Here is a 22,743-nt window from a genome sequence, read left to right on the forward strand (position 1 = left end):
CTCGACCTCGTCCTCACCCATCATCCGACCCGTTTGATTTACTATTCTGTTTTCTATTCCCTTATTTTGTAACCTATAGGTCAAACCTAATTTTTAAACACTATTTTTGTTCTTTCATCACATGCAATCTCGAAGTCAACTTTACATGACAATTTTATACATGATAGTGGATCAGTCAAAAGGAAGCAAGATACCAATTCATTTCCTTCATCAGGCTATGTTCACTTAATCAGCCCTCCACTTGCAAAAGAATATTTTCCATGTCAGCAAACATAGTTGATTTTGGACTTTATCCAGTTAGTATCTGATTTATATCGAAATAAATAATTAAATTCTTACACATAAACTGATAAAAGTATGAATGTATGGCCATGACATTATGCAGACACAAAAATATAAATGCTAAATTAAACACTGGCCATTTATTTGTTTCAAATGCAATAGCTATTGTGGCAAAATCAAAATGTATTATAATTCGGGTATAAACAAGGTTTTGTTGTAACAAAGCTGTACGTGTCTCGTGATATTAAAGACGCATTTTCTGCATAATGTAATAGATGTTAAAGGTTGTTTGAAAATGTATGTGGTATTGTATAGTATACGATGCCATCATTGAAGCCATACCTTTATAAAGTATAGTACATAAAAATCCAAATGGAATGAGCGTAAAGTATGATTACGTATTTATTCCCGCAGACCTCAATAGTGTTCAATGATCTATCTTAACTTTTTATGAAGGAACAATACGATTATCTTCAATAGTATTAACAAGCATCTATCTTTCTAAAAGTAAAGATTTTTATGTAACAGTGTACTTAAAGTAAACATAGTTATGTACTTTACTAACTCATTGAAAACTTACTTAAATAACTTTGTGGGTTTCAAAATTAAAGAACTCATGGTTAAAGGTTGCCCAAGAAACCAACTATATAAAATAAAAAAGTTATAAACCAAAAGTTGATATAGACCAGATACTCGAGGGACTAAATATATAAGATACTCTAAATAAAAATGGCACATTAGCACCCCAGTTCATGAACTGTCACACACACTAAGCAACCCTCTCTGTTTCTCCTCACCATCATGACTGGCTCCTCTGCTTCTTCTCACAAGGTGCTCTCTTCATCTTAGCTTTCTCACAAGGTTGTCTTCGTCGGCTTTTGTTGGGATTGAGTACCGTTGTTGCTATAAGCCTATAAGATATTAATATGCATGTGTCAGTGTGTACACTAGATGGATTAGTTAACTAGCAATTGACTTTGTAAATATTTGATGTTGATTGATATATATGATGATTAGGCGTTGAGTAAGATAGCAAGCAATAGACTTCAAAAGGAGTTGATGGAGTGGCAGGTCAACCCTCCTCCTGGTTTTACACACCAAGTCACTGACAATCTTCAAAGGTTTTTATATTTTATATCATGTTTATATTTACCATGAGCTTCTATTTTACTACTTTTATATAGAGTACTTCATTTGACACCCAATAAGTCAATATATAGTAGTATGGTGTTATGTACTTGAAAGGTTTTGTCTAGGGACACATGATGAGATATGTGTCTATGTGATATAGAAAAAGTAATCCCAAGAGTTGGTTTAAGACACGTTAATATGTGCCCTTTTAAGGTTAGACATTTCATTTGAGACGTTTAGAGTAAACCATTGTAATTTACATGAGATGAACAGATAACTAATTTGAGTGCCAATATATGTGAAACAACGTTTTTGCTCTGCCTGAAGGTGGGTGATTGAAGTGCATGGAGCTCAAGGAACTATCTATGCTAATGAGAAATACCAGCTTCAAATTGATTTTCCTGAACATTATCCTATGGAAGCACCCCAGGTCAGATGTATATTGGTATTTATTTGGGTCGGACAGTGTTCGACTTGGGTGGCCTTTCACTTGTGTTGCTTATGATTTGTTGGATAATGTGATACAGGTGATATTTCTGCATCCAGTTCCCCTGCATCCACATATATATAGCAATGGCCATATTTGTTTAGGCAAGTATACTATATACGTATATCTCTTTAAGACTTCAACAGTATTGACGTAGGCTATTTTAATCTCTCAACATGTTTGACCCGATTGCTTTAGTATTACTAATTAGCCCGGTTACAAAGCCCAAATTAACCTGTCTTCACATCTTAGACGTCACGTTCGTGTTTAATATGAGTTTACTTGTTTTGTTTACTTAGATATTTTATATGACTCGTGGTCACCAGCCATGACTGTTGGCTCAGTTTGCATCAGCATTCTCTCCATGCTTTCAAGTTCAACTGTGAAGGTCTATTTTCTAAAAGCTAGAAAAACTTGGTGGGATTTGTTGTCATAAAATAACACCTTGGTTGCTTGAATAATAAGGCTCTTCCTATCCTTTCAGGAGCAACCAGGAGATAATGATCGATATATTAAGAACTGTAGAAATGGTAGATCTCCTAAAGAAACTAGGTGGTGGTTTCATGATGACAAAGCTTAGTGAAGAGAATACAAGCATACAAGCATCTCTTAAGCGTAATCATGTTCCGCTAATTGCAAACATGAAGAGACAGTGATAACAGATGCAGCTATAAAGCGGTGATGCCAATTTTGGTTTGCCTGAATCTGAAGATCCCATTTCTTGTTGGTTTCAGTCAACAATCTTTTGATCATGTAATTTAATCAGTATGAAATCCTATAACACAAATCATATTATGACACCATCAAATAATATATTATTTAGGGGGGGGGGAATGCATCATATTCACTAGATAAGTATACCTATACATCTGAAAAACTGAAACTAAATGGTTGGTTGCCCTGACTCTGAAAGCCTTATGCCCATTTCTACCTACCCTGAAAGAATTACTAAAGAAGTACCTAACTCGTGACAACTATGCTATAGTAATCATCGTTCTCGCCCAAAAATTAAATATAACTGCCAAGCAATGTGGTGCAAATGCGAGAGAGATGATAATAATACATGTCAGTCGTTCTTCTTTGTCCGATTTAGCAAATTCAGAACATTTTCATACACAATGAAGGTTATCGAAGCTGCAGGAAGATTTTTCAAAAGGTTTGCTGTAATGCCTCTATAAAAACCTTTTGTACCCTCTAACCTGCATCCCAAAATATAATCATGTATTTTCAGTTTAGATTCTCAGCTACGAGAAATAAAATATTGCAACTGAAGACACTTACTGAGCAGTTTTTGTCAGAGCATGCCTGCTATCCAGATATCTTGGAACCCCATTTACACTGGGCCGTTGCTGCAGATCAAAAATATGTGAGTTCAGATAACAAGTACCAATATTGCCTTCCAATAAGAAAAGAACAATTAACAATGTTGAGTCGGGAAACCATAAAGATGAAACTTCAACAGTTCAAAAGAAAAAATTAAAAGCCTGCTGGTGTACCTGTAGGCGAGAACGAATGACCTGAAAATGTTACCACGTAAATATGAGAAAACAAGCACAAATTAGAAAAATTCACATTCCAGATTTAGAAGTTGTCAGAGATATACAGGTTGATAATACCTACCTGGAAAGGATATGTTGCAAGGATGGCAGCCAGTTTAGAAGTAGCTCCTAAAGCGGCATAATCAAATGTAGTCTGAGGAAAACCAGTGAAACAGTAAATTATTAAAGCAGAAAAGGACGGTACAAGATATATATGACTCAAACTTAAAATGAATATTAGTACATACAATCATTGATTCAGCTATAAAAACACCTTTGATAGAAAAGATGTTTGCTGATAATTTAATACTGAGCCTTTATTTGAAAAAATCAGTCAGAAGAGGAAGTTACCAGTGAATCAGAATTTTTCGCATTGGAAGAATTTGGTATACCCTTAAACTCAACAATAATTTTACGAAGCTCCTCGTATGCTGTAAACTGAATGGCCCCATGAGTGACCTATAGGACAAATATAACGATTAGAAAACTTCATTAATGTAATAGCAAGCAAGCATTGCTAACATAGGAAATCCACGGCTAGAATTAGATTTAATTCCTAACGAACAACGGTATACTAAATGCTAAATCAGCCAAAATGAACCCTCATGGTGACATACAAATAAACACAACATATCTAATAGCATCTTGCACAGAAATAACGATACCAAATCTAACCAGAAAAAGTCCAGGTAAAAGCCCTTTGTATAATGCCCTCCATCCTTCATCTCTCAATATGGTTTTCAAAGCATCTGCCATTGTACAATAAAATAAAATGTATCAAAATTAGTTTCTATTTCAATACATATTGTTCCCTCAAGCTAAAAGAAAAATAACAGATCAGAAAGCACAATATCCCCTGTCTAATATATGAGATTGAGCGGTACCACTAAAACCAGCATACGGCGGAGCCTGGAGCTGAGGAGTCTGAAGTTGTAATCTTGTTTTCACGACCCATATAGGATTTGTAAAAAGACATACCTGATATGTAACAACTTTGCTATCGTAAGAAGCCCAAATTTTATACTAATATAATGTAGAAAAAAACAAAACCCAATCGTTTCACACTCAGTGAAAATTCATAGAAGCGCAAAAGACTCACCAAGCCTCCAGCTTCTGCGGCTGAAGCAAGATGAATACGTGCACCTGTCTTGTCACGACTCTTCATATACCTCTGTTTAGCATTGTTATAACTATAAACACGACACGTAGATACGTCAACAACTCGAACATGTGTGAACAATACATCGATAGTTTAATGCATTAAATTCTTAAGATAAGTCTCCAACAGCTTACAAATAGAAATATAGACCCCACGAGATAGTTGAGCCTAAAACCGCGGGATTAAAGCCGGCATAAAGCCCTCTGAGACCCTAGAAAAATGTTAACTGTTCAATTAAAACATTTACAATGCATCAAGAGAAATATAATAGAATTATGAATCTCTCTATCTAAGGATAAATAAATAAAATAATAATAGAATTAGTTTCTATTTCAATACTATAAGGCAATTAGCTAAGATAGTTACTAATATGATAGAATAAATTTATTTAATGTGAAAAAAGAATAAAATAATAATTAAAAATTTGAAAAACAAGGGACCTCTGATCGAGCAATAGTAAAGAGAGCATGGGGAGTGTTTCTGTAGCACGGGAGGTTAGGGTTCCGACCATCATACACTGTTACAAATTTCAATTCAAATTTATATTCAAATAATTTATATATAATGAGATATATATATATATATATATATAGATATAAGGAAGGGACCTTGGAATCTGGTACGGACAACGTCGAGAGGATGGGTAAAGGTAACGGTGGCAAGGCCGGCGATGGATCCAGCAACGGCGTTTTCCAATTGCCAATCCTTCCACGGTGACCATCCTGATGATACGGTTGTCGTCGTCGTCGTCGTCATGTGTCTAATTTTTACGACGCTTTTGTAGTTGCGTTAAGACTACGTATATTTTCCTACATAGATAGATATCGAAGATTTTCATGTCTAGACTTTTATTGGCATGTTTATGTTTATTGTATATAAATTTTTAGTAAATAAAATTAAAAAAGTAATAATAAATTAACTTAGCTCACATGTTGAGTAAATCTCCATCCATAAATTAACCTTAAATTTTAAGAGTTAACACATGAATTTTAGTATACTATACTAGAGTGAAGGTCCGTGCGTTGCACGACCGGGCTTCACGGGTTGTTTTGATTGTTTGTCTTTCTTTGAGGGTTTTTCTTATGATTGTTTGGAATTAGGTAATTAAATTGTATTTTGTAGTTCTGTTCTTTGCTTTTAGATTTTTTTTTTTTTTTTTTGTGTGAATGATACAACCGTCCAACTATTGATTGCATTTTAGTAAACTTTGCAGAACTATATGAAGCAAGATTGCATAGTTCACAATAATGTAGTAGGATATCAAAAGATATTATGATAGAATAGCATCATTCAAACCCGTATTAAAGGTGAACAAAATCGAATGATGGGTACATAAAGTCTTAGCAAAAGGTATTTAAAATACGACTTCATGACTGCTTCTTTGATCTTCTGTTACATCCAGGGTATCTTAAGTGACAACTATTGGGTTAAACTCCGATTCTCCTTCTTCACTGGGGTTCAATTTTCTTGCTTTGAACTTTCGAGGCCTCAAAAGGTACTGCCTGCGTGTGGAAGGGTTTTCATCTTCACTATCTTGTGCCTAATCAGTTGATGGAGTGGTTTCTCGTGATTCATTGATATTCTCTTCTTCCGTCTCGTTTTCTGCCAGCTGGACGTCATTGTTGTTGATATTCATATCCTCATCTTCATTGATTGGTGGGTTGTTAACGGGTTCATCAGCATCCTGGTCTTTAGGGGAGTTTGTTTCACTCATTCCAGTTCATGTACATCAGTGTATGTAGAAAGTACATTAAGTATAGAATGTTTATACATACATAGAACAATCTATTTAAGTATGTATTGTGAATGTCAACATAGTCATTGGTATAAGTTTAGAGAGGTATGCATATATATAGGTATTATGTGTCTGTATGTACATATAATATACATACGGCTCAATTTGTTATGTTTCATCCTAACGAACCGTAATATCATGCTGTCTTGATCGTCATCAGACTCTTCATCATCTGTGACTCCATCTGGGAATTGCATAGGACCTGCCAAATTTAAGATCGATAAGTATGTTAGATATTCGGGTTTTGCCTTGCTGAATGACTTTAAATGGTCTGTTCAATTGGAGGAAACTTATTTAATTAACTTATTTAGTTAAGATTATAGAATCAAACTTTATGGGCTCTTACCTAACTGAATAAACGTAACATTGATCAGCTAATATGATAATTAAGAAAGGGCGTGTACATATATATATATATATATATATATATATATTTAAGAGGTACAAATGTCTTATTGAGTATGTATTAATGTCACATGTTACCCTTACCCTTTTCGTCGGACCTCTGGTCATGTAATAACTATGTGAAAGAAGTAGGTATGTATCTTCATATCGCAGGATAGCAAGAGTGAGTCCACTTCCACTACTTCCCTGCCCAAGTTTCTAGCTTAGTTACTATAACTATTCAACCAAATGAAAATAACTATGTAAACAAAAGGTTGCCAAAAATAATATAATGCGAACCGTCATATCCGGAAGAGGCTTATATGCTAAAGCCAGAACACGGGATCCTTGGTGTGTGTACCTCTTGTATATGCTTACATAAAACGCCGATGTATCATTCAGTCTTCCTTGTATGGTCTCTGGTGCACCCTGAAATTTCAGCACCAATAACTTTGAAACTGAATTAAATAAATTTAGTAGTATTTACAACTTTGACCTTTCACATACCTTCACAAATGCATAAAATTGTTCTTCTATGCGAATGACAACTGCGATTCTTTTCAAGTGTGATGCAAAGTGATGTATTTGAACAATTTGAATAGGGCTGCCACCTCCCCTACAAACAGTGTGGTTACTACTTACCCTACAAGTAGTGTGGAAAACACAGGTTACCAAAAAAAAACCCCTACATATAATTAGAAAGTAAAAGATTGTATTCCAACTAATAACTTCTGTTCGTTACATAGAGGTGCACTTGTTAAAACCTAGAAGAAACCTCTATGATGTTCCAAGAAGAATTGTACAACAAAAAAATGATCATGAACTTGTTGCAAGCTATCTGTTGGGTTATTTGTATTCCATCTATTTCTATGTAATGACCTACTTGCAATAACAATTTCATCTTCAATCTAAAATAAAAAACATATTTATCTTTGTGATAAGTGGACAGTCGGAGTTTTTGATTCCACTATACCAGATCTTATCCTACTAAAAATGACACATTTCAACGTAAACACGTTTTGACCCATTACACCTGATTTGCAGAAGCTTTTCTCTTTCTATCTAAAGCATCATGTGTTAAATCACAACCTAAGCCCAGCCTTGAACATCTTCAAAACCGACAACTCCTCACCATCAATTATCTGAGCCAGCGATGAGCTTGACAGTCCAAGCTCACTTGTAGAACAGGGTGCAAAAAAGTTGGAACAACAAACGACGAAAACATTCACATTTGAGACACGTAAGAAACTCACCAAAATATTTTTTCACAGTCATAGCAGTAAGGATGCATACATAACCAACCGGTTTTGATCCTTTCCTATTGATCAGTTCCTCTCCCATCGAGCCCTATAACGTTACTGGGATGTGTCGACCACTGCGCATCAATACATATAAACAGTGGTCAGTGTGGCCTATTTTGACTTAATCCAAAAATAAAATAAGTAGCAAATAGTAGGGATATTATGTACTTCCATAATCAAATTGAACTCAACAGTCTGCGCGCCATTGGATTTTGTTATAGGTGCCCCGACATACGTGACATAACCAATGAGATCTCTGCAAGAACACATACAACATCATTACGTTCAAGCGAACAGTAACACGTAAGGAAGAACCTCAACACATTAAATAGGTCGACACAGTCCATGAGCAGGAATATCAACATGTAGACCATATGGTTCTTTACATAGGAATTTTTATCAATACAATGGAGTTCTTTTCTGGAACCAAACCCATAGATTCATCTCGCCAGAATCGGGTTTCTCCATTGATTCTAATATCGGCTGTTCGTCTTCATGGTTCTTTACATAGGTATATTCTTCAATACCAATGGAATTCTTTTTTTCTACGAATGGCAATGCTGCTTCCACAATAAGAGGCACTTTCTATTTACTAAATTCTTTCATGTTAGATTATCATCAAAGTGTGTAATAACACCTTACGTTCTTGTTATTTAAATAGAGTATGTGAAAGATTTGCACAAACGTTCACCAGTTAGTTTGTTTGACTGCAAGTTTACACACACTTGGGTTTCTTAAGTTGCTCCATGCTCATAGCCCATCTTCAAGTTCAATGACTACCCACCATAAACTTGTATTTATCTTAAATTGAAGTTGATGCTATTACAGTATTACATCCTAAACATTCTTAAAGTTTTATACCTTGAAATGAGAATATTGATTAGCGGAAAATAAATATACAAATGCATATAAATCATTATCAAAGAATACGACAAACATAATACCGAAAATTCATAAACCACTCTTTCGGACATTTCATCAAACACCTTTTGTGTAACTTTACAATATAACACAATCAATATCATTACAAAGAAAAAAGAAGTTCACAACTTTTAAATAACTAAATCATAAAAAGAGAGATGAAATACAAATAAAGGAGTTTCAATTCAAAATTTTTCATCATATTTCAATTCAAATTTGGTAATAACCAAAAATTTTACTAATAAATAAAAATAAAATACCAACCTCAAGATGTTTGCTTTCTATCAATCTACATCAGAAAAAAAAAAAAAGTAAACGGATCAAATAAAAATTACCTGACAGAGAAGTTGCAGAAAGATATAGAGCAAAAACCATATTTACATATATGATTTGTAATAGTTGCTGCAAAATGGAGAGTTGATATTGAATGCCAAAAACTAATAGCAGAGTATAATTGTAAATGCAGGGAACTCGATAGTCTCGATGTATGATGCGGAAACTCAAGAGGTGATAAATTTATGAATATAGTATTTATCACTCAAATGACGCACCTCTAAATCCGTTCATTGAATGATTCATTCATACATACATATACAAATTAATAATACCTCTTGAGTAAACAAATCAAATAAATAACATACTTATACTTGTTATCAATTAAAACATTAAATAACACAATATGAACTCAATATGTAAAATGCAATGCACGAATTAATGTATATTATGTGATACAACCCTTACAACTTCACGCTATACAAATTCTCGTATATTTACTGATCTTGCATCAATTGTATAGTTCAATTCATTGGCAAACAATAATTAACATCTCATTTAAACCAACTAACAAACCATGCATTCACTGATGGATAAAAATTACAAAATCAAGAAGAGTAGGAAGGAAAACATTAACCTTAATCAATGACAATCATAAATAACATCATAAGTGAAGTGCCAAAAAACGATCAGGCCTTCAACTTTATATGTTATTAGATTACTAGCTTAATAACCCGCGTACTACACGGGCAAATCAAAGAAAATTTTGTTTTGATCTATTGAAAAATGTTTAACAATTATTTATGATGTACTACGTATTATAGCTAATGTTTGTGATTAATACATATACTAATTAGCTATATCTAATTTCTTGTGTTTTAATAAAAGAATTAAAAATTTTTAAAAATTAACTAATAAATGATGTCATAAATCATTTAATTAAAAAAGAAAAAAATTATAAGAAATTTTCTAACAATACCAAGTAAATTTGTCTTTATAAATAATGATGTAAGCAAAATCTTATTTTATTATATATAGAGATAATCTTATCTTTATTTTTTGATTTTTTAAAATGTCATCATCGGTTGGTTGTTTATTATTATCCTATATATAATAATATACAGTGTATTTTTCTTTAAGAAAATTTAAACTGTTCAGCTAAATCAGAGTATCTTTCTATGATCTTGACGTGTTGTGAAGTGACGTTATCATTTTGACGTGTTGTGAAATGACGTGGCTGTAACAATTTTTAAAGGATTTACGTCTCGAAGACTTGGGCTTCGTGGATCTTTGTTGTTATAATCGACGATTCACATTTTATCAGATGTTTCACTCTCACACTAAACATATTCACATTGATTGTCATTATGCTAAAAATCTATTAAAGGCAAGTGTTATTCATCCAACTTTACTCGCCAAGTTCCTGACGTTTTCACTAAGGTTGTCCCCGTTGATCAAGATAATACTCTATTGTTCAAGACTCCAAGTTAAGAATTTTGACATTTTCTCACTCTTAACCTGAGGAGGAGTGTAAAGATAAAAAGGGTAATGTGACTTTAGACATAGGTTGAGGGTACAATTGTGCAAAGTGTGAAGTGGATAATACATTGTATGATTGTAAGGGCATATGATAGTATAATGTGATCATATGATACGACTACCATCCTTGTGTATAAAGTTTTGTCCGGTTGGTTAGGCCCACTAAGATTCCTTTAAAACTCACCGACTTGTTCACGTAGCCAACTGAAGTTTAGTTTATTTTTTAAAATATTCTAATAGTTTTTAGATGATTTAGTTTTGTTTAGTAGTAGGTAAAGTTGAGTTTTTTTTAAATAAAACATAGATTTTGGTTGGGCTGTAAATGAGAGTATAAAAGTTGGTTTCAGTTGGGTCGTTTACATATAAGAGAGAGAAATTAGTTTTTTTAATTAATAATATTGCCCGTTTGGGTTGTAAATGACTAACCCTTAAAACAACCTTAGCAAGATCAATCAAGATAGTGTTCCAATTAAGAAATGATGCTCAAATTGATAAACTTCTTGAAGAAAACTTGAGTATCGAATCCATCTTCCACAAAGTCAATTTCTATGATAATACTTCGCTAAAGAGCTTTCATCGTGCTTTTCTAGCATAGAAACATGAATAATCACTTCTGCGAATGCAAAAAGATTCTGACATGTTTTCCTATGATTAAGAATCGGAAATAAATCATAAAAATGTGGGCCATTGATAAGCCTGAACCCTGAAGTACTGGATACCAAGAAAACTCAAGAGCATTCCTAAATATCCACAGCAACAGTGAAAATAAAACTTTAGAAGATATCAATCGAGATTCTGGGTAAGAAATGATGCTCAAATTGTTCAAAATCTGGAACAAAATTTGAGCAACAGCATCTGCGATTCGTTACAATTATTTGGAATGGAATGTCTATAACTTCCAAACTTTGTATCCGTCTTCCAAAAAGATCAATTTCTTTGATAACATCTAACTAATGTTACATGGTGCTTTACTAGCACAGAAATATAAATAATCACTTCTACAGAGGAAGAAGAACGAGTATGCAACGAAAAGCTGACATGATCTCCTATGTTTGACGAACGCGAATGCATTATGAAAATGTGCGCCATTGACAAGCCTGCCTACCAAGAAAAGAGAGAAGCACTATAAAAATCTTGCAAAATGTAAAAAATGGTTTCTAGTTAGTCTAACAACCATACGTTCAAAGAAAACGTCTCCTACTGTTAGAGATGACAATCTGGAACCCTTGATACGTAAATTGACTGGCTCGGTTTTATGCATTATCTTGATTCAGTCAACTAGCAATACCAAAAGATTTAGCTAAATGTATATCAGAATGGGTCAAGTGAATCGCAATTTGCAGGTCTTTGGAAGTATACTCTGAAGCAGTAAAACCTCTAAAATCAATTTAAGCAAAAACTATATCGTCATTAGAATAACATTGTTTTCTTGATCATATAAAACATCTATTTATAGAACAGCAAAAAAGAGATCAAAGAAATATTACAGATATACCTAAACTTGCCAATTTGACAAATACCAACAGATTACCCATTTACACTATGTTCTTGAGTTATTTTTTTTGGCAAGAAATGAAAAGAATTTTGTATTCTTGAGTTTTTTTTTTAAAGAAAGAAGTGAAATGAAATGAAATGAAATGAAATGAAAAGGATAGAAGATTTAGTTGCTTTTGGTTTAAAATCAATCATCCCAAAAGTGGGATAATTTGAAAGGAATCACTTCTTTTCTATTCATATCTCTTTGTTTCTTTTCTTTTCTTTCAAACATATACTCAAGAACAAAGCCTTAGTGACCCGTTACCCAATCTGTCGAACTTGCAACCTCTACCTGCTGCAATGTGGATACTAAGAAGAAAGGGACATCTTTTTATGAAGTTAGTCATTAACATGACTGCTAGCATACCTTTTAACACTAAGAGTACCAATTAACATGAACATGACACGTCACAGAACTATGCAAAAGGGGAAGCAATTTATAGGAATACATGCTAATAATTCCACAAGGTGAATTATAAATGTAATGAAATAGGCTAGAACATATACAAGAACATTAGGAAATTATTGAGCTACAACATGTCATGATGATAATGTGGACTGATCAGATAATATACGAAAGGGTCAACTTCATATATACCTTACCTAAGCCCATAAATATCATAATATACCCAAAACATGTTTCAAAACCATATAACATGATGCATTGAAACTTGTGCTTTGGGTATACATGATATTTCGAGGGTTTAGGATGGGGATATATGAAAATTTCGTATCCAAATATATGATTTACAGATACCCCAAAGCCCAAACTCCAAAGAATCAACATATATATGGAGCACCAAGGAATCATTACTTCAGTGATTAAGGTAGAATAATAATGGCTTAAATCCATTTTCATTTAACGGTGTAAGTCCAATTTGAAGCCAAGTGTAATGGGGACTTCAGTCTCTTACCCTCAGATAGAAGTGTGACTATCTATATCTTACCTCCCCCACAACCCACACACCATTGCGACTGGGTATTGTTAGGCTCTATTCTTGAGTTTTTTTCAAGTAAGAAAGGAAAAGAAATCATAGGAATTTTATGCTTTTCTCATTCTTGAGTTTGTTTTTAAATGGGAAAGGAAAAGAATTGATAGGGAAATATAGGAGTTTTAAAGCCCAAACTTTTCCTCCCATTTGTGGCCAGATTTGGAGAGAAACTTTTCTATCTTTATGTTTAATTACCATTTTATCCCTTAACCAACTCTCAACTCTTTAACCTTTCTTCTCGTGATGGACCTGGCGGTGATACTGACCCATGACAGTGTGTTTTCTTATTTTGACTAATGTGAGTTTCCATTTTAAAATAACAGTGCAAAATTAAATTCAATTGAGAATAAAATAATAATAATGTCGAGTATTATCAATATGTGCAAAACATTATCCTTAATCCATGTGCCACCATGGCGGCTTGGTATATGGTGTATTTTTAGTTTCAATCTCCAATTACTTTACAGCCGTCATTTTATATTTGTGTAATTTGTTGAAAAATTTACAGATGTTTAGCGATGAAAATGTAATCTTATTCTTATCATAATATTGTAGATAGGGATATAATTGTAAAATTTTTTTTTTTTTTTTACTTTCTTTTCTTATCATTTTAACTTGAGAATGCAATTAAGTTTTAATTCTCCTTTCTTTTCTTTAGTTATCCTTACAACTCGAGAATGCTTTTTTCTGGATACAATTTATATTCTTTCTTATCATTTCCAATCCCTTCTTCTCTTTTCTTTTGTTTTAAACTCGAGAATGCAGGGTTATTGTTGTCATGCATATGGTGATGTCGAATTTAGATATGTCAAATACTCATATATAAGTACATTGCCAAACATTATAAATCATGCTCAAGTGTAGAAATTTGCATATACTAGAAGTATTGAACTAAACAGTCTGTACTTAAATAAAGTCCCGAAATTGAACAAAACAATCTTACATGATTTCAATACTTCCCATTTGTCTCAAAAGTAGCTACTTTCAACATAAAATTTTAAGATTGACCACGTCACCAATTTAACAGCAGGAAGTTTATTCTACATAAGCAACTGTTTTGTATTTCCAAAGTTCTACACAGCCCATATATTTATTTCCTGTAATGTACTAATGTGTATCCTAAATGGAAAGGGGAGTCTTTGTATGCAGTTGGTGGATGGCTTTTAGGTAACTAATCACACATACCCACTGGGTGAATTGTAGACGTAAAGAAATAGGCTTGAACAAGAAAACCACTCGTAAAAGTCACCTATTGTGCACCAACATATTATGAGCTTATCAAGTTACACTGTAACAGAAGAATATAACATAAGGAGTACATAACTTTCAAAACCCTAAAACTCCAAAGCTAATATAAACCTATTGAGCTTGAGCAGCAACGAAGATACAAAATCTAAGTTGGAACAAGAGCAGCTTAAATCAATTTTCCGCTCATTGTGCAAACCTATATTAAAGTCAAGGGTAATGGCCTTATGATAAAGTCAAATTCCGACATGCCAAACATAAATCTATCGCTCGCTTAACATTTTAAAGTGAAACCATACTCACCTATAGACTTTTTCATACACTAGTGGCACCAAACCAAACAATATACAAGAATATAAAGTCCCATAAATGAACAAACTTGAGCAATTCTACATGATTGCAATGTTTTCCTATCTGGTTAAAAAGTAACTCCTTTTATAACAAAGCCTTAAAATTCTTTTTTTCAACCAGTTTAACCAGAATATAATTCCATCTAAACCAACAATTGGGGGGTTTCTTACTTAAAAGTGCTTATCTGCTTAAAAAATAAGCATGTACTAGCTAGCTAGCTAACTTATTTTAAAGTGCTCATTCCTTATGAAATACACAGTTATTTGAGAAAGTTCGAGATTGCTTATCTGCTTTTGAAATAAAATGCAAACGATCACAAGTCTTTCAAACATTCATATAACCATCATTGCAAAACTACAAAGCCACAAAATCAACCAAAGCAATCATTTCACTATTTCAGACAAAAAAATTTAACTTTTTATACCTCATTCCATAACAACTTTAGCACCAATCGCCTTCATTTTCTCGATAATCTTGTCGGCTTCCTCTTTCGGAACGCCTTTCTTCAATAAAGTAGGAGCTTTCTCAACCAAGTCTTTAGCTTCTTTCAAACCCAAATCAGTAAAAGTCCTAACTTCCTTAATTATCTTAATCTTTGATCCAACATCAAACCCACTTTCAAGTTTCAAATCAAAAGCAGTCTTTTCTGCACTCTTTTCTTCGGCTTTCGCAGCAGCCGCCCCACCGCCACTTTTGACCCCTGTTTTCAACCCCATTCCAGGCATCATAACAGCCATTATTGGCATCTCATTAATGCCCATTTTTTTCCTCATAACTTCTGTTAAGTCTGCTGATTCTAATAGTGTTAGGTTCATTAGCTCGTTAACGATTTCGGTTACTCGCGGTGAGGGTGTTGTGCAGAATCTTTGTTGTTGTTGGATTGTTGTTGTTATGGGTTTGATTGAAGAATTGAATCTGGGGTTTAAGAAAGATTGTGTGATGAGTTTTATGGAGTGTTTCTTCATGATTTTTTGATGGAATTGAATTGAATTGAATTGAATTGGGGTTTTGTTTATTGTTTGGTGATCATATGGAAAAATGAAGAATTTGGGGAATCAGGGTTTTAGAGTGGAGTTATTAGTAGAGGGACGGACGGCTATAGGTTTTCTCAAGATTTGGGAAGTTTCTGAGATTGTAAAGTATTAAGGTGGTGTATTGAAGATTTTAAAAGTTTAGGGGTACTTATCAACTTTACTATTTCCAAAACAAAATATATTTTCGTATATTTTTTTAAACTCTTTTTTAAAATTGTTTAACTTTTTTTATTTATTTATAAATGTGTAAATTAATTGCAAATATCAAAAGTTTAACTTACGTTATTTTAATCGAATATGCGCTAAAGTGCGTACTCATGGAATAGATACTCAATTTAAACTTCATAAAAAACCTTAAAGATCTAGAAAAAAACTCACCTAAACCCATCGTATATAAAAAATAAATATTTATAGAAGAATTGTTAAAGAGATAAGTTAAAAGAATTAATCATTGTCTTCGTTCTCTTATTTAAAACACTTTATAATATACTCTTTTCATGGTTATACAACACCACAACAATTGTTTCTCATATAACAAACATTGGAGGCTTTACATAATCAACTATCAAGTTATCTGCGGGGAACGATACTTGAACAAAAACGTATTTTTAACACCAAAATTGCGATTTGGTAAAAGTTTACACCATTTTTACAAATTTAGTGATAACAAAAAGACCAAAAATACAATTAGTTCCAAAAAGTTGCATATTGTCAAGTCCCTATGATTGTTGCGAAAATCCCATATATGTTTGATGATGGTTTCTATTTCTAGAACAATAACGACGACCAACACCAACATCCTTAAACTTGAACAAACCTTAAACCCTGCAAAAATCTTGGAAACACAACTGGTCTCCTTACTCGACACAACCACCAACCTTAATCAAACCAAACAAATCCACGCCCACATTATCCGCAAAGCCCTTCATCAATCTTCTTACCTAATCACTAAACTTATCCGCGTTTTAACTTCCAAATTTAACATCCCCATTGACCCGTACCCGTTACGTACATTTCAACAAGTGAATAATCCGAACCCGTTTTTGTATACGGCTTTAATTCGTGGGTATGTTGTGGAAGGAAAGATTAGAGAGGGAGTTAGTGTTTATAGTTTGATGAGACGAAACGGGGTTAGCCCGGTTTCGTTTACTTTTACTGCTTTGTTGAGACAATGTGGTGATGTTAATGGGCTGAATTTGGGTGTGCAGATTCATGGGCAGGTTATTCGGGTTGGTGGGTTTGGGTTTGATTTGTTTGTTGGGAATTCTTTGATTGACATGTATGTGAAATGTGGGGTTTTGGAGGACGCGCGTAAGGTGTTTGATGAAATGCCTGAACGAGATGTTGTTTCGTGGACGGAGTTGATTGTTGCGTATGTGAGACGTGGGGAAATGGATGAGGCAAAGATGTTGTTTGATGGGTTGGTTGTTAAGGATATGGTGGTGTGGACGGCGATGGTGATGGGGTTTTCTCAAAATGGGAAGCCGAGGGAAGCGTTGGAATGTTTTGATAAGATGGTTGAAGATGGGGTGGAGTTTGATGATGTTACTTTGGCTAGTGTTGTTTCGGCTTGTGCTCAGTTGGGTGCTACTAAGTATGCGAGATGGGTTAGAGATGTTGCTGAAAGGGCTGGGTTTGTTGGTACGGATAATGTGGTGATTGGGTCGGCGTTGATTGATATGTATGCTAAATGTGGTTGTATTGAAGAAGCACGTAATGTATTTGATAAAATGATGAAAAAGAACGTTTATTCTTATAGTTCGTTGATTCTTGGATATGCAATGCATGGATGTGCACAAGAAGCGATTGGTTTGTTTGAAAAGATGGTGAAAACGGATGTTAAACCGAATAAAGTAACGTTCTTAGGAGTTTTAAGTGCTTGTACACATGCCGGTTTAGTACAACACGGTCGTCACTTTTTTGAATCCATGGAGAAAGACTATGGTGTAACACGAAATGCTGATCACTATACTTGTACGGTTGATCTTCTTGGAAGAGCTGGTTTGATTAAAGAAGCCTATAATGTCATCAAAACAATGCCAATTAAACCACATGCGGGCGTGTGGGGAGCATTGCTTGGTGCTTGTCGTGTCCATAGAAATCCCGACCTTGCTGAAATAGCTGCTACGCATTTATTTGAGCTTGAACCAAACGCTATAGGAAACTACATACTCCTCTCAAACACATATGCTTTAGCACAAAAATGGAATGATGTTTCAAGAATCCGGGCATTGTTTAGATCAAAGGGTTTGAAGAAGAACCCTGCAAGTAGTTGGGTAGAAGGGGCAAAAGGGGTTATTCACGAGTTTTTTGCTGGCGACATGACTCATCCAAGGACATCTGAGATCAAGAAAGAGTTGGACAGTCTTCTTTATAAGTTAATGTTAGATGGGTATACACCAGTTTTGAGCTCTGTACCATATAACGTGAGTGACGATGAAAAGAAGAGGATATTGTCTGGGCATAGTGAAAAGCTAGCGCTCGCGTATGGATTGCTTGGCGACTGCGGGACTATTAGGATTATGAAGAATGTAAGAATATGCGAAGATTGTCATGTAGTCATGTGTGGAGCTTCAAAGATTAGTGGTAGAGAGATTATCGTTAGAGATAACATGAGATTTCATCATTTTCGGAACGGTGTATGTTCTTGTAGTAACTATTGGTGAACTTGATTTGATCATATATAGGAGTGAAAGCAAAAGCATTTGTTTTCAAATGCCCTGTTTCTGAGTGTTCTGTTTCCTTTTGCCCTGTTTAGTATATATACAAATTTTGAACAAAGTTGTATTATATACTGTAGTAGCATTGCTGCACTTTCATTGTATAATACAACTCACAAAATAAACATACAATCTAGTCAACGACAGTAAATATCACTGTAGAAATTTAGATGTTTTTTTATTGGGTTTAAGTTCTAATTCAGTAATTCCCTATAATCTAGTCAAGCCAATGGTGACTATTTGTTGAATATAGTGACAGCTCTAGTTTTAGTTCAATGATATTCACCATTATTAGTAATGTAATTCGAAAAATGATCATATATATATATATATATATATATATATATTGTTATGGATCTTCGTTTCTTAAAATCTCTAAAGACACAATTCATTAAAATAGATAAAATTAACTGCACACCATCACATATATATAACACAAACCACGTCCGATAGGCAAATACATACAAAACGAAAAACAAACTTCGATTGCGACACACCGCAAAGAAGATTATTATTTTATAGTGGCATCATATCATCATGTATATATATATATATATATATATAATTACATACATATATGATGCCATGCCACGTTTATATATGCATAATGTGTATATGCATGTATACATTTTCAATCCAAAAACACATGCAAGTTATTGATTACTTGTTACCCCCTGGCAACTTGTCCTTGATCTTATCCATCAATCCCTTCTTCTCATGTCCTGCTTCCTCTCCCTCGTATCCATGTCCTACACCAGTGCCGCCGCCTATGGTGGTGGCAGTGGCTGGATTGGTCTTGCACTGATCATCGACAGCGCCATGATCACCGCCGGGTAGCTTCTCCTTGATCTTTTGCATCACACCTTTCTTCTTCCTCCTTCCTCCCTCTCCATCATCCTCTGACTGCACATTTAGTAAACTGCTTTCACACAAGTGTTCCGTTTTAATTAGAAAATTAAGTACATGTATAAATGTATAATGATACTGCCCTTTACATATTACAAGCTAGGGGTCGTTGCATTCAAAGATTTCAATGGTATTTGATATATAGAAAGGAATTCAGATTTCGATCCTTTCTTATCTTGTATTTATGTTAATATAAGGAATCTCATATTCAGATTGTCCTCGAAAGACAATTCCGTATTAGCATAACGAAACAAAAATCAAATGAATTAAAACTACTTTGCTACGGATCGAGTATATAAATTCTATTCACAAAATAAAAGTACAATAAAACCTCTATAAATTAATGGTGTCGGGATCAAGATATTTTATTAACTTAACGAGTTATTAATTTATCGAGTGTTAATTTACAGTAGTTCTCTTAAGTTGGGCCCGGATAAATTATCAATATTATCGAGGTATTAATTTATCGAATACTAATTTATAAAGGTTTGACTGTATTGTTTCTAACTATCTATCTATGAGTATAATTTGTTTTTAGAGAAAAGTTATATGTTTTTGATTCAATTTGCATATAATTTGTAACGATAAATGTTATTAGTAATAACTTAATGTCAATGTTCAGGTTTGAACCCAAGCCTTCCAGAAAGACAAATTAAAGCCTCCTACTTTTTCTTTAAACCTCATGCCAAAAGTTCATTTGCGAACATTTGGTTATATATATTTTAAAAAATCACTTACAGAGCTGGAACTGCCACTCCCAGTTCGGTGTAGGATGCCACCGTGCTGCTTCCCTTCTTCGTAACCATGACCAGTAGTCCCCATGGTGGTTCCAGTAGTATTTCCGATGCCGCCATGGGCGGCTGCGGTTGTTGAGTGGATGTTGGTTCCCATTTCATGATGACCAGCAGCAGCAGTGTTGGAGTGAAGTTGGTTCTGATGACCATACTCATGATCAGTAGTACTAGTCTTGTGTTGGCCCTCTTGCTTCATGTATTGCTCACCTCCATATTGTGCCATTTTTCACTATAGTTTTCTAGCTAGCTATAAATTAAGCAGATATATGATAATGATTAAGGAGTTTTGTTGATGAGAAATGAGCTGGGATTAAGGGGGGATTATATAGGGGAGGAGATTACTTAATGTACTTAACGAAAAATCGGTACGTGGAGGATCGAATTAAAGTTGCATGGGATGGAGGCAACGTTAGACGTATTGGTACGTGCCACGATAACCCATGAAAGCTTTTTTAATAAAAAATTTTATGGATGTGGACAAGTGTAAGATGTCGGCCGAGAATGTGGAGTTGGTTAATTTTCTCGATAACGTTTTTGGAATTATGTGACTATAACATGACAAGTATCTTAGTTTCCACATATTTTATGGCTTTTGTACGTTAAGGACTATATATTTCGATGTAGTATATAAAATCTAAAGGAAATTAATGATAAATTAATGATAGATTATTTCCATGTAAAGTGTTGTTTAGTGCCGAATTTAACTTAATGTTAATTGTTCCCATAGAAAAATATATCTCTACATTATATAAATCTCACTTCAAAATTTGTTAGTTATTGCCTATGTGGCATGCTTAAAAATGCAAGAAAGCCCAAAAATCATTACAATATTGCTTCTTGGAAGGTCTACGGATTAGTTACTTTTATAAGAAGTTCAAATTTTCGGAAACAGATTAGTTATGCTTTCAAGAAGTTCAAATTTTCGAAAATTTGAATGTGTAACCGTTCGTGTATTGCTTGTGGCGGTTACTTCCTTGCATGTCTATGTCTATATAAGGCCACTTCCATTCAGTTTTAAGACATTTTAAAATGTAAACATATAACAGATCAATTTTTGCATGGCTTCACTAAACCATGTTTCAATTAGAAATTTGCGTTCAAATAATACGCCATGTACGATAACGGTTAGAATTTTGCGGCTATGGAAGCAACCTCTATATGGAGATGTTAATAACATAGGTAGTATTGAGATGATCCTGATGGACGAACATGTAAGTATTCATTTTTTGTGAATTTTTCTTTTTTGATTAGATTACTTTTTAACATAACTTTCTTTCGAATTTATAACTAACTTTTTAACATTCTAATGTATAAACATTTTCATTTTGACAGTTTGATAAGTGGTTGTTGTTGTTGCAACAATCGGTTTTATTCCAACCGACCAGTTATGGTATTCAATGGAATGTGTGAACTGTTCTCAAGAAGTTAAGTTGACCGATCTCTACATGGATGAAGTCGACATTATTGATGCTTTAAGGGACAACAAAATGTGGATTTGTTGTTCATGTAACAAGAAAGGAGTTCTCATCAATCCTAGGTATATATTTATATTTCATATTAAAACTCTATAATCATTAAGTTGTGTGGTAAAATTGTATCTCTGTTTTTTTTTTTTTTGGTAGGTTTAATGTGCAAGTTAGGATTGTAGATGTCACTGGTGTTATTGGAGTTAAAATGAATGATCAACAAATTTCAAATCTTATACAAAGAACAGCCTATCAAATTTGTGATGAAAACTATAAGGTATATTTGGTTTATTTTAGTGCTAAATAAGACTTTTTTTATGCATTTTAAGTCAATAATTTTTTTAAAAATGGTCATTAGTTGTAATAGGAGTACATTTACTTCGCTACATGCATGCTTGAACTGGTGTTAAAGAAATTATTTAAGGTTATAGCGCATCCACGCGGGTCTATATATCAAAGTGGGGGAAAATTCATAATACCTATCACATCCAGGTAACCAACATAATCCTTCTTATATGCGCCTACTATGGGCAATCAATTTTATAATTTCTCTCCGGCGTGCAATGTACGCGTTTTAAACTCTCGTGTATCATTAATAAATCCCAAGGTATATTTAGCATTCTTCTTTTTTAAATTAATCGACTCATAAGAATATTTTTATTATGTCCAACTGAGTTATATTTATTCATTGATACAATCTTAAAATAAAGTTTAAGAAAGATTATTTAGGATTGTCCGTGCATCGCACGGGGTCTAAGTACTAGTATATATATAAAAGAAATATTAATCTTTAGATCCAGACTTTTTGTTTCGGTTTTGAATTTAACCCAAAACCGGCTCGATCACTCGGCCTACGTGGAGAAACAAATCCTAGACGTAGAGATCGTGT

At 33.8% G+C, this 22,743-nt stretch overlaps 5 protein-coding genes across 7 annotated transcripts; 2 read left to right on the plus strand and 3 right to left on the minus strand.

The window, feature by feature from the left end:
- The first annotated feature begins 1,025 nt into the window (after positions 1-1,025).
- On the plus strand, positions 1,026-2,708 carry LOC122603947 (probable ubiquitin-conjugating enzyme E2 16). Of its 2 annotated transcripts, none has more exons than XM_043776813.1 (6): positions 1,026-1,113; positions 1,300-1,403; positions 1,741-1,843; positions 1,941-2,004; positions 2,200-2,288; positions 2,385-2,708. In XM_043776813.1, the coding sequence occupies exons 1-6, from the start codon at positions 1,084-1,086 to the stop codon at positions 2,478-2,480; spliced, it is 486 nt and encodes a 161-aa protein (XP_043632748.1). In that variant the 5' UTR covers positions 1,026-1,083; the 3' UTR covers positions 2,481-2,708. The 2 variants fall into 2 exon arrangements, with proteins under 2 accessions (XP_043632748.1, XP_043632749.1); XM_043776814.1 differs by having other exon boundaries at positions 1,027-1,143.
- LOC122603946 (folate transporter 1, chloroplastic-like) lies at positions 2,674-5,421 on the minus strand. Its single transcript, XM_043776812.1, has 11 exons — positions 5,206-5,421; positions 5,038-5,114; positions 4,732-4,808; positions 4,538-4,628; positions 4,323-4,416; positions 4,114-4,187; positions 3,790-3,897; positions 3,521-3,592; positions 3,397-3,417; positions 3,182-3,249; positions 2,674-3,099 (listed from the first exon to the last, which is right to left on the minus strand). The coding sequence occupies exons 1-11, from the start codon at positions 5,351-5,353 to the stop codon at positions 2,967-2,969; spliced, it is 963 nt and encodes a 320-aa protein (XP_043632747.1). The 5' UTR covers positions 5,354-5,421; the 3' UTR covers positions 2,674-2,966.
- A 6,156-nt stretch (positions 5,422-11,577) lies between these two features.
- LOC122603900 (50S ribosomal protein L7/L12) lies at positions 11,578-16,068 on the minus strand. Of its 2 annotated transcripts, none has more exons than XM_043776745.1 (2): positions 15,359-16,068; positions 11,578-11,907 (listed from the first exon to the last, which is right to left on the minus strand). In XM_043776745.1, the coding sequence occupies exon 1, from the start codon at positions 15,897-15,899 to the stop codon at positions 15,360-15,362; it is 540 nt and encodes a 179-aa protein (XP_043632680.1). In that variant the 5' UTR covers positions 15,900-16,068; the 3' UTR covers positions 11,578-11,907; position 15,359. The 2 variants fall into 2 exon arrangements, with proteins under 2 accessions (XP_043632680.1, XP_043632681.1); XM_043776746.1 differs by having other exon boundaries at positions 11,578-11,911.
- Positions 16,069-16,637: 569 nt separating this feature from the next.
- On the plus strand, positions 16,638-18,758 carry LOC122605778 (pentatricopeptide repeat-containing protein At5g44230). The gene has a single exon (XM_043778734.1). It carries the CDS (start codon positions 16,721-16,723, stop codon positions 18,632-18,634), a length of 1,914 nt encoding a protein of 637 aa, XP_043634669.1. The 5' UTR covers positions 16,638-16,720; the 3' UTR covers positions 18,635-18,758.
- Positions 18,759-19,079: 321 nt separating this feature from the next.
- Positions 19,080-20,694, minus strand: LOC122605678 (dehydrin Xero 1-like). Its single transcript, XM_043778631.1, has 2 exons — positions 20,333-20,694; positions 19,080-19,591 (listed from the first exon to the last, which is right to left on the minus strand). The coding sequence occupies exons 1-2, from the start codon at positions 20,609-20,611 to the stop codon at positions 19,349-19,351; spliced, it is 522 nt and encodes a 173-aa protein (XP_043634566.1). The 5' UTR covers positions 20,612-20,694; the 3' UTR covers positions 19,080-19,348.
- Between the last annotated feature and the right edge of the window lie 2,049 nt (positions 20,695-22,743).

The sequence above is a fragment of the Erigeron canadensis genome, chromosome 6 (assembly GCF_010389155.1).
Source record: "Erigeron canadensis isolate Cc75 chromosome 6, C_canadensis_v1, whole genome shotgun sequence".
Classification (NCBI taxonomy): domain Eukaryota; kingdom Viridiplantae; phylum Streptophyta; class Magnoliopsida; order Asterales; family Asteraceae; genus Erigeron; species Erigeron canadensis.